This window comes from Chenopodium quinoa, unplaced genomic scaffold (assembly GCF_001683475.1).
Source record: "Chenopodium quinoa cultivar QQ74 unplaced genomic scaffold, ASM168347v1, whole genome shotgun sequence".
In the NCBI taxonomy this organism is placed as follows: Eukaryota; Viridiplantae; Streptophyta; class Magnoliopsida; order Caryophyllales; family Amaranthaceae; genus Chenopodium; species Chenopodium quinoa.
In genome coordinates, this window is record NW_018744633.1 from 3,526,918 (window position 1) to 3,538,696 (window position 11,779).

Below are 11,779 nucleotides of genomic sequence, written 5' to 3' on the forward strand. Positions count from 1 at the left end.
TTTACCAGAGTACATTCCCTTTTTTTTTCGGGTATACTGATTAGAAAAAACTCACTGTTGTTTTTTTATACATCATACATTACCATTGAGGTCGTTTTAAAATTATCAAACAAGAACCAAGTTAATTTTGTAATTGACCCGGAGCTGCACAAAGTGAATCTTTACACAAAATTTTACATTTGCATCACCATGAATCTTAGTATAAATTCTACTCGATATAACTATTTTCAACCAAATACAGAAATGTGAGTCACACAAAGAACATGTGCAAGTATGAACGGCTATACTCATACACACCCTGCTTTTTTTTTTATACGAAGTACTATTCATTTCCAACTCCAAGAATCCACTGTGCTAAATGCGTCAAAAATGGTTCTGCTTGTGAACGGCTACTCAAGATTGGCCCAAGGCTATGGAGTTCAGCATTAAATTCTTTTTCGAATTTCCTGCAACCATTAATATGATGAGTGAGTAGGACTTGGAAGAACAGACATGACAAGCTGTAGGACATGTGACTAATTGACTTACTGTATAGAATCTGTAACTGATGCATTTTTTATGAACTTTAGTGACTTGGATGAAGTCCTACACTTCAATTCTTTTGATTGTGGCTCAGCAATTTCAATGGAGGAAGATATCAACCATTGAGTAGCAGCGGCGTACTGAAGACAAATAAGTTTTAATTTCTCCATCTTCTGCATTTTCCAAGCCAGTTGTAACAATCAGAATATGCCATCAATATAGAAGTTGCATCTAATATATACTTCAAGGAAATGCATTTATGGATGTTTTTTCAAGTGAAAGGATCGTGTCCAAAAACTTTAATAGAGGATTGTACTTAACCTTGAGAAGTTCTGGCAGTAGCAGCATACATTCTCTGAGACACTTCTCAAGAAATAAGTCATGATACTGGATAACCTATTTATCAAAATCAGCAAACCAAGTGAGAATTGAGAAAATGTAATAAAACAAGCTTGCTCTCAACTATTTTCCTCTCCCCATCTCCCTTAAGAAACATTGCTGCAGAATTTTTTATTTTATTTTATTTTAATTTAAAAAAAAAAACAGTTTATAATATCCTCAATAGATTCATTTTCCATTTCAAAAACTGACAATTTAGCGACCACTTGAGAAAGTTGATGTGCGTGGTTTTTTTTTTTATTTATTTTTTATTTATTTTATAAGAATTTTGTACGTTCAGCCTTTACCTGTTCAAGTATTGATCATTTTAAGCTTTCATAATCTATCTTTTCATTCAAAAATACTCATCTACCTTGCTCCTGGTTAACTTGTATGAAGGTTGGTTATAATTTTTTATTTTTAACGAAAAATTAATGGCCACATTCTGGATGCTTGAATGATTCCTACCTTTTTGAACTTGGAATGCTCCGTATTAAAACTACATACTCCCTGTCTTTATTTCTATGTGACACAAATAAACCTCAAGCTTAACCAATTAATTGCTAAAATGAGATTGTGATGCTAGCAGCCATTGATGAGCATTAACGAGAAAATTATAAATAAAAAATAAAAAATAAAAAAAATCATACCTCGTCTATGCTCTTTGCTGACTGCAGCCTATTATTCATCACATGCCAATTGGGTTCAAGGACCTGATTCATATTATCAAGAAGAATTAAGCTATGCAAAAGTCTATCTACAAGCTAAAAATCATAACCATTCTTTAGATGAAACAAAAGAGCATATAGCAAAAGGAGTAACAAATATGACTACAGTATGCTCAAAATGAGATGCAGAATATTCCACAAAGCAACAAAAAAATGACAATGTAATACTCCATAAAAATCAAACACATAAAACTCCAGTGTTTTACCTCAAAAGTTAGGTAATGTAAAAGGCTATTGATAAACTTCAGCATGCTTCTACAAAGAAGAGAAGAACGAGATATAGCAGTTCCCTTTAAATTAGCAGAACGAACTCCCTGCAACATGAATCCCAATCCTTACTAAAAAGTATGAACAAACAGAAAACAGCATCATCTACATGTCAAGCATGAAAGCATTGAAAAGACTTCAACAGCATACTTGATGCACTTGCCAGGCTCCACAAAGCTGGCGGCTGACGTGTTTACAGTGAAACAGAAATCGAAAAATCAATTGATACTTGGTCAAGGCTTTTCTTGATATAACAAGAGACATTGGCCACTGTACCTGAGCACAAAATGTGAGGCAAAACATCAGAAATATACCATGCCATATCTAGTTCCATAGACACCAAATGGAAGTCTGGAGTCTTGACAATATTAATCGGGGGTATAAATAACATGCGCTATTAGTATTTCAAAGTAAAAGACAGTGATCATTGGATAATTTAGACAAACCTTCAGAATATATAATTAATACATTTTCAGGATTGTATGAGTTAGTTGATCCCATAAATATGTTAACAATACAAAGAAAAGAAAGAAAAAATTGTACAAAAAGCAAATCATGTTCCACAAAAGATAAAAAAACAGCAGTCTGACTGTCTAATACATGAGGCTTTTTACTATTCTTTATTTCTTGTGATTATACCTATTCTGTTTTATTATTCAGACTTTATTTGCATAGACAATCAGAAATAATAGTGATTATTTTATAACTATATACTTTGTAATTCGCATATAGATGAAACATAAAGAAATACAAGAAAGAATACCAAAGGATGTAGAGGGGACAGATAGAGCAGAGTAGCAGACAGGGATTTGGAAAGAGAGGAGATCCAACACTGGTGTGGGGTACATGCCTCAAGACATAGGCAGTAATTTCACATCATTTTCCTAAAAACTATAACTCATGAACTTGCACAACAAAGTTGTGGCGCTCAACGAGGGTTACAGAAGAATAAAATAAGATCAATAAAAGAAGTTTGATATTGGCCATTGGAGAGATGGTAAAAATTTATTGGCACCTAAGGAGGCTTCCCTTCAGATTTCTTAAAAACCTCAAATCTTCAGAATAGATTTCTGAGGTGTAACCTTGAATAACATATCTATGTAAGTTCATTACATAAAAATGCATCCTAAACTACCTTAGGTGTCTCATTAGGAGACAAGCAGTAGTTAATCAATCTTCCCAATAAACTTTCCAATACTTATAACCAATTAAGTTGCTTGGGACTTTGGCAGAAAGAGAACTCGCTTATGAGTTCCCTTAATTTGACGAGGAAATGTCAGGTGGTGCAGTTTCATGTATAAACTATAAAGAGTTTAGGGGACAATCACATAATTTATCTTAGGCTGTATGTAGTGATAAGTTGACAACCTAATACGTTTATTAGGGAGCGGGAGCTAGACTGCAAGAGGCTTCTATTTTTCCATCTTTGTTGCTGGGTGTCAGGTGGTGTAATTCATAGTAAAGATTAAGAAGGGTTACAGGAGCACTAATATTATTTGTAGGATAACAGTTGGGACATGAGGAATAGTGATACCTCTCTCTCCATAATTCTCCATGAAATTGTCACATCGTGAAGTGATCCTGAGCTTTATTGGTTACAAAGCCTAGTCATACCCAACAAACTTCTCATGAAGTCGCAGACAAAAACATTACATATAATAGTGGCACAAAGCTTTTTTTGACCTTTCAAGCAGAGTAGTGACATGAGTAGATAACACAAGAGGCCTATGGTACTCTGAGTTCACCCTCCCAATACTCAGATCAAACATGTTGAAAAACATGCATCTCAAACTTATCTAGTTCAGACACAATATTACACAGAAGGGAGTATTTAAACAAGAAGACTGATCAAGAATTACAATCTATATTTACTAGTACCTTGTAACTCAAGGAAAATGTCTCCAGGCCAGTGATGCTTGTTGTTTCCTCTAGATCATTATCAGATATTGTTTTACTAATTTCAAGATCTTTCAGCATGCTTAATCTTTTCAGCAAAGTAGATCTTTCCTGAAAGGTGCCAATACCAACAATAAAGTCAGGTTACCAAATAGCACTCCTGAAGGAAGTTTGTTCATGCACGGGAAAAAAAGGGTTATAGTAGCTTACAACACAACACGTCAAATCTTCATGACACGGATCTGCAGCAGCTGCTGTGGACCGCAAAGCAAGGTCCAAGAGAGACTATAAGATGACAAGGTAGTTCCAAAATTATACATTAGTCCCTCGAAATACAAGAATCTGTGAGCAAAGAATATCAATGGGAGAGAAAAAGAAAAGTACACAACCAGGCAGAACAAATGCAGAAAGAACTGATGAAGAATATAAAGTCAAGAGACCTGCAGTTTCTCTACTGAGATCTCCTCTGTCTTTTTGGTCAGTTCATCTCTAGCTATGTCCATGAAGTGGACAAGAAAATCCCCCTGCAGTGATTAAGCAATTTCATCAAAACATTATCTTTAAAATCTGGACAAAATAGTTTACCAACGCGTACAGGAAAGACCATTTCAAACTAAGCTGAAAGCAACATATGGTTGCATAATTTTATCCTTGGATTAAATCAACTTTTCACCAAATTGGTGGCTCAAAATTAAGAAACTGTAGAATAATTAACAACGAGTCTCCTTAAAAGTTAAATCACCAGGGAAAGGCAACAGACATCTTAAGTGAGAAGAACACCCTTCCCCCTCCCTCCAGAATAATGACATGGAATTATGGAAATTAATGGGTTCTTGTTATTGATGTTCTAAAACATTTAATACATGCAAACATCTGGATTGCTCCTACATAATGTAGAGTATAACGTCTACAAAATAGCTACTCATGAAACAATATATAATAGTGTGTCTTAGCAGAGAAGGGAAAATTTGGTTGATCCTCAATATGAGATGTCTTACACACTGGGACACAGCCCTGAGTCAGACACAGCACATCATGCATTGCTATCAAACTTACAACAACCTATACAGAAAAGAGATATAGCACAGTGCAGTGAGACTGTATAAGAAATTAAGAAGGCGGAAATAAGCAAACAATTAGGAAACCAATTTGCACAAATTTCATAATAAATGTAAACATACCTGGTCCAGAAGAAGATAATGCTTAATAGATAGCAGCTTTCCCATCAGATCATACTGCACGCAGAAAGATAGAAAAAAAAAATCTAAGGAACTAGAAATTCTCATATAAAACATGCATAGGCGATACACCTTCCAGCCTTCCCACACACAAACAAGCATGAAAGAGAACGGGGCAGGTGGGCTAAATGATCGAAGTGACAGAAATGCACCTTTTCGCGGATTAGATTTAACAGCTCGCCACTGGAAAAATCATATGCAGTTTTTATACATTCAAGATAGTGATGGTTTGAACCAAAATTCTGCAATTTAGAATTTTCTGACACTCGTACCTACAAAATCGTGTTTGTCAAAGGCAGTCTACTAAAATATTATACACTTCCAGCACCCAGCGAACAAAAAATGAAAAATAATAACAGCCATGCATATAGATATGATAACAAAGCAAAACCTGAACATTATGGCCACATTCCCTCATGACATTCAAATATTTCCCTGTTGTCAGAATTGTCCCAGCAACATCAGCAAGGAAGCTAGGAATGCTGGTCTTGAGGCTATACCGTTGTCGCCAATACTTTGCATCATAATCCAATGTGAGACTTTCCTGAAATAAAGAGTGAAATATATGAGTATTCCAAAAAAGAAATTTCATTGCTCACACTCTCTATGATGAGCATACCTTTTGCAAAGATCTGTTTTCTGCGATGAAGAACTCGCCATATGGATCATCAATTACCCCTTCATAAACCCACCTACAATAGATTTTCGATGAGAGACATACAACACGAGAAAGGGGAGAAGTAGATAATACCAACTACCAAATTCCAAACAAACAAAAAATAATGCCACTGTGACACACTGACACACATGAGTCCTGATGTTTTCTCAATCCTGCAAAATAGGGGAGATACAGAGCATGATGATTAAACTAAATACTAAAGGCTTACCTTTCTAGCATCTCGAGATATGCAGAACTAGCACAATCTGACATTTTTTCTAAAAGTGATCTTACAACATGATCACCAGCCATAGCTTTAGCCTGCAATTGGACAGTAACAATATGAACCAAGAAGATAATGGTTTCCATCTAACTAGTTAAAGGAAGTGAAAGATCAAAATTAATCACAGGAGAAAAATCTAACAGTACTTCACGATCCCTCTTGAATTTGGTGCAGAGCTTAAACCCTCACCTGACTTTGCAATAGGTTAAGAACATCTACACCAGCATAGTCATTTGACAAAGCTTTCTGGATCACAGAAGATAAAGCTTTCATCGATCCCATCATTGGCTACAAGTAGATGTATAGGAGGGTCATTTAGAGAACATTCTTTAAACTTCCTTCATCGAAAATCCATTATAAGGAAAGCTGCAAAGCTCAAATTATAGAAGGCTCAGACCTGACAGTAAAACCACAATCCTTGCAGAGAAAGTCTTCCTAAGCGAAATTGGTGTTCAAGCTGAGCTACCATAGCCTGATAATCCTGATCAACAGTTTATTGGAAGCTAAATGTCAGCCATTTAAAAGTTTAAACATGAACAAGGAAAGACTTTCAGCTTCTAATGCATAGTTATAATATACACCAAAAGAGTCTGCAAATAAGAGCCGCATTATCCTCATAAAGTCATAATATTGGGGGTAGCTTCTAAAACCCCAATGATGTGATTGTGTGAAGGTCATCAGGATACAAAGAATTTGGTATAACCTAATGAAGGAAGCTAATGGAAGGGAATGGGGGAAAAAGAGAGGTGAAACAAACACGTGATAACTGATAAGGGAATGAAGTCTCTTAAAACCCTTTCCCTTTTTTGGATACCTAGAATCAAAAGCTCTCTCAAAAAACATGCAGACAGAAGAAACTGCACTAGCACATTTAAAATTCCTTTTTTGGGGGAGGTGCAAGTGGCAGCAGAATAAAAGCAGAAGGCCATAAAACATACCAGAAGAAGTGCTCTAACTGCAGCAGCAAAGGCATGATTAACCAGTCCCTTCTTGAACTGTGATCTTGACTCAACAAACTGATCGATCAATAAATAACTCTCACATAATGGAAATATGCGTTTTGCTAACTCCTGCAACATTTTCAGAGAGCTGTTTTAGCGCCCAACATACAAGCAATTCTTGAAGTAGTCAAACAATGATCATGATCAGCATTCTACAAATCATCTAAACTTACCAATAGTAATACATTACTCCGTATAAGAATAAAAAAGATTTGCAGGGAGTAACAAATTCTCACCTGAAGAGCTAAATCCATCGATGCATCAACCTGGAAGGTAAGTTTATCCTCCTTTACCTGGGCTCTTCTAATCGAAGTGTAACGTCCTTCAATTCCAACCAAAGCAGAAAGGAGATCATCGATAACAATGAGTTCCTACACCAAAGCAAATAATGTAATCAACAAATTTCTAATTAATATTCACCCTTAATAAATTTAAAATTAAGTACCAAAGTTTGCATCACCTCGAAATCTACCAACTATATCAGATTGACATCAAAATAGTCCTAATCTTTTCAAAATCACACAAATCCTAAATTTAACCAAAGGTAATTGATTACGACGGTCTTTAACATTGCATTGATCAACAAAAAACATCGCTTTTCGACGATAAATCGATGTAAACAAAGAGACGACAGCGAAAACTATAATACCTGAACAGAAGCATGGTAACATCCAATGGCTTTTACCACTCCAGGACTGCATAAAAATCATACATAAAACTAAAAAATATAAATTACTCAAACAAAAACTAAATCAAATGGCATAAATTTCTCAGATAATTGATTCCGAAACTAGAGAAATCACCGAAAACTTAGAATTAAAAAATTGAGTAGTACCTGAAGGAATCCATGGAGAAACCCTTGGTTAATGATTCCTTAATTTCCTAGGTTATTTCAAAACAAAAATTAATATCAATATGCAACCAAAATTAAGCAATTAAAATCAAAATTGAAGAAATTGAGCAAATTAGAGAAATTAGGGCAAACCTGATGAAATCGACCAGTAAGAAAAGGTCTATCAGAATTCCAACGAGGAGTATTTGGTGCAGTTGTTGAAGAATTCGACTCCATTTTCAACAAAAATTCAAAGATTTTCGTTGAATTTCTTCTCAGATCTCTGTAAAGGAGAGAGAAAGTAGAGTGAGAGTGACTGAGGATGTGAAGAGAGTGGGGTTTTTTTTCTTGTATTTTTCTTATTTTTGTATTCAATCTCATTAACCCGCCATTTTTTCTTGTTCAATTTTGAAGTATTTATGGGAAGTATGCTATACCATATGCAAAAACTCTTGTTGGAAGGTCTTCGTTCGAGGTTCAACGTATGCAATAACTGTTGTTGGAAAAATCACCCACTACTCCGTATTAACTAGGTGTGTGATACATGTCGAATCTAGATATAGTCGAAATGAACTGGGTGGACATCCTATAGAAAAATGCTAAGAGGAAATACAAGTCAGTATGGTTGGTATGCAATTTATGCATATCAAGTGATAAATAGGTAGTATAATTTTGTGGTAAAGTAGCTAATGCTATTTTAGGCTGATTAATGGGGATAGCCTCGTATGATATATGAAAATAAATACTCGTACAAGTGAATGTAAAAATACTTCATTTTTTTTTAAAAAAAAAAAAATTGACCAAGTTGAGGAGGGTTTGACGTTACTCACCTAGTCTTGAAATCTTTAAAAAAGAGTACTGTATTGTGATTAACGTCCGGAAAGATCCATGTAATGATATGGGTCTACATGAGTATCTTTTTCAATCCACCAAAATTTTGCAATATCATAGTATCATCGTATGTAGAGAGTGAGAAATAAATCAAGTGATTAGAACTTTCCTTTTCGGTTTTAATACATCTGCATGTGTGTTGAATTTGATTGTAACAATTACAAGTATTTAAAAAGTGAGCGAGAGGTTTATAAGCAGTGTAAAAAGTTGTAATTGAGTATCGTTACCAGCATGAATCCAAAGAATTGAAATTTGGGTATTCATTCACTTGGCGTGCTATTAGTTGTCATTGTCATTGAATTGCCATACTCTCAATTTGTCGTGCTTGTTTAACTCGTTCTACAACTTGTATAAATGTAAAACTTTGTTTCAACCCTACAAACTTGCCTAACCCTGAGCATAAACCCTAATTTATATATACATAAGGCATGTTCTTATTTACTGCATTGAGCTGAACTGAATTGATTGAAGCTGAACTTAACTGATTGAAGCTGAACTAAACTAAACTGAACTGGAAATAGCTAAACCTGAATATTTTACGAGAGAAGAAAATTAGAAACTGAATTGAATTAAATTAATTAGAGCTGAACTGAACTAAACTGAAGCTAAAGAGAACAAGCCTGTTGTCTATGGTACATGCAATATTTGTACGGAGTAACCAATTTGTTTAATTATTATTATTATTATTATTATTTTAAATGAAGTAGTTAATTAATCAATTGAAACCATAAACCCTTGCTCAAACATAAACCCTTGTTCTCCCCTCTCCTTTTTCTCTCAAAATTCTCTCTCCTACAGCTCCAGACGCCATGGGAACACCAGAAACATCTCGAGAACCATGTCCGGACCGAATCCTGGACGACTTAGGCGGCGCCTTCGCCATGGGAGCCGTGGGAGGTTCAGTGTTCCATTTCATAAAGGGAGCCTACAATTCCCCTAAAGGTGAGCGCTTTCTTGGTGGGGTCAACACGGTTCGAATGAGCGCACCTCGAACTGGTGGTGGGTTCGCCGTTTGGGGTGGTTTATTCTCGATTTTCGACTGTGGTATGGTGTATGTTCGTCAGAAGGAAGATCCCTGGAATTCAATCTTCGCCGGAGCTGCCACTGGTGGGTTCCTTCAGATGCGTCAGGGTCTCAAATCATCTGCTCGTTCTGCCGCTTTTGGTGGGGTTCTTCTTGCTTTGATTGAAGGTGCTGGGATCATGGTTAATCGGATTATGTCGCCGCCGCCTCAGGGTATGTATGATGAGCCGGACATGACAATGGGTGGTGCTGGTGCTGGTGGGGACCCGTACTATGGGTATGCTCAAACGGGTGCGGGTGCGGGTGCTGGTGGTGGGTCTGAGCAGGGGAGTCAAAGTGGTGGGTTTTTTGATGGGTGGTTTGGTGGTGAAGGGAAGAAGGAGGGGAGTGGTTCGAGTAGAGGTGGAAGCAGGGGCGAATCGGTGTTGGAGAGCTTTGATACGCCTACTCCTATGCCTAATTTTGATTACAAATGATGGGTTTGTTTGTTTGTTTTCAATGTAAGGAGAAACAACAGTATAATTTATATATTAATTGCTAGTATTTGTATTTATGAATTTGTGTTTGAATTTGTTATTTGGTTATGAATTTATGTAAATTGTCAACAATTTTGGTAGTATTAGGTTATATCAAGGTGAATTTTTTACAGTATATATGTGATTGATGAGAATAAGTAACAATAAGTCTTAATGTACCTTACTTAAGGTTCCAATGCCAATATGGTGTGATCATGTATGGACTGCTCTGTGCTCTCTGTTCAGAAGTAATCTGCTTATTTCTGGTGTACTTGACTAGTTTGGCCTTGCTTTGACACCTTTATGCTAATGGTCTAATGGAAATGCTTGTTGCGTTGTAGACATTTTCATTTTCTACTCACACTTTATGTTAAATCGTTGCAAATAAAAAGAAATGGAGGTAGTAGTATAACATGGCTAGGAACAAGGATCAAGATCAATCAAGGAAAAATAACTAATATATGAACGGATCCTCGTCATGTGGACTTTCTGAAGTTCCATAAATCAGGTGTATTTATGATTTCATATTTTGTTATTTGTTGTTAATTGATGCTTTTGGCAACTGTGTTTTGTGAACATTTAGCTGGTTTTGATATAGCTGTTAGTCTGTTACTGCACTTTTTTTTTTTTTTTTTCTGGCACTTTGACATGCATACGTGTGCATGTTTGCTTGGCAGGCCACAGCATGGTACGCGAGTATTTGACATAATAGAAGATTTCTGCATTGGAGAACCGAACAGAAGCCACAGCATGGTACACGAGTATTTGACATAATAGAAGATTTCTGCATTGGAGAACCGGAACAGAAGCCACAGCATGGTACACGAGTATTTGACATAATAGAAGATTTCTGCATTGGGGAACTGTAACAGTGACTGAGCTTGTATGACACTGCGACTGATTCTATGCATTACAGGGAAAACTAATTGGATTTGATAACTAGATTAATTTGTTTGGCGTTAAGTTATACACTTATATTCAAAGTAGGTTCAATCCACAGCTGGATTTTCAATGACTGTTGAAACATATTGACATGTTAATTTCTTTCTGATTTATTTTCAATAAATAAAGTTAATAGCGTTTGTAGGCTGATCACGAATAAGGGTAGCTCAGTTGTTAGCCATAGATCTTACACCGGTATTTGTGGTTGTGACTCGTGAAATTCGAATTCACATCACTTACCCTGGGATCTTACATTCTTACCACCGGTGTTGTGGTTTTGACTTGTGATGTTGTGGTTGTGACTTGTCCTTCACTCCATGGGGGAGAGGGGAAGAGGCCGAGGTCTCTTCCCCTATTTGATGCACGTAAGACTGACATACATATTCTTGTGTTCTTGTAATTGTATGACCGTACTTTTTAGAGCTTGTAATAAACTATATTAACTGATACTTATCCCCTAGCTAAGTTTTGTGTAGTTGAATGTCAAAATGACTAATGAGTAACCATTTTTTTCAGTTCATTGATAGAATTTTAGTCCTTCTGGTGGAGTGATCGAGCTTTGCTGTTTTGGTGCACAAGCTAGCATCGTTTAATTCAAGTTCTCA

At 36.0% G+C, this 11,779-nt stretch overlaps 2 protein-coding genes across 2 annotated transcripts; one reads left to right on the plus strand and one right to left on the minus strand.

Moving 5' to 3' along the window:
* Nucleotides 1–79: 79 nt before the first annotated feature.
* On the minus strand, nucleotides 80–8,352 carry LOC110701057 (gamma-tubulin complex component 2-like). Its single transcript, XM_021878643.1, has 21 exons — nucleotides 7,957–8,352; nucleotides 7,807–7,853; nucleotides 7,621–7,666; nucleotides 7,208–7,342; nucleotides 6,909–7,040; nucleotides 6,368–6,451; nucleotides 6,160–6,258; nucleotides 5,917–6,008; nucleotides 5,649–5,721; nucleotides 5,421–5,573; nucleotides 5,182–5,301; nucleotides 4,973–5,026; nucleotides 4,232–4,315; nucleotides 4,002–4,076; nucleotides 3,774–3,902; nucleotides 2,046–2,171; nucleotides 1,835–1,942; nucleotides 1,551–1,613; nucleotides 844–918; nucleotides 529–695; nucleotides 80–446 (listed from the first exon to the last, which is right to left on the minus strand). The coding sequence occupies exons 1-21, from the start codon at nucleotides 8,182–8,184 to the stop codon at nucleotides 323–325; spliced, it is 2,214 nt and encodes a 737-aa protein (XP_021734335.1). The 5' UTR covers nucleotides 8,185–8,352; the 3' UTR covers nucleotides 80–322.
* Nucleotides 8,353–9,427: 1,075 nt separating this feature from the next.
* On the plus strand, nucleotides 9,428–11,624 carry LOC110701061 (mitochondrial import inner membrane translocase subunit TIM17-2-like). Its single transcript, XM_021878649.1, has 2 exons — nucleotides 9,428–10,217; nucleotides 10,910–11,624. Exon 1 carries the CDS (start codon nucleotides 9,504–9,506, stop codon nucleotides 10,191–10,193), a length of 690 nt encoding a protein of 229 aa, XP_021734341.1. The 5' UTR covers nucleotides 9,428–9,503; the 3' UTR covers nucleotides 10,194–10,217; nucleotides 10,910–11,624.
* Nucleotides 11,625–11,779: the final 155 nt, after the last annotated feature.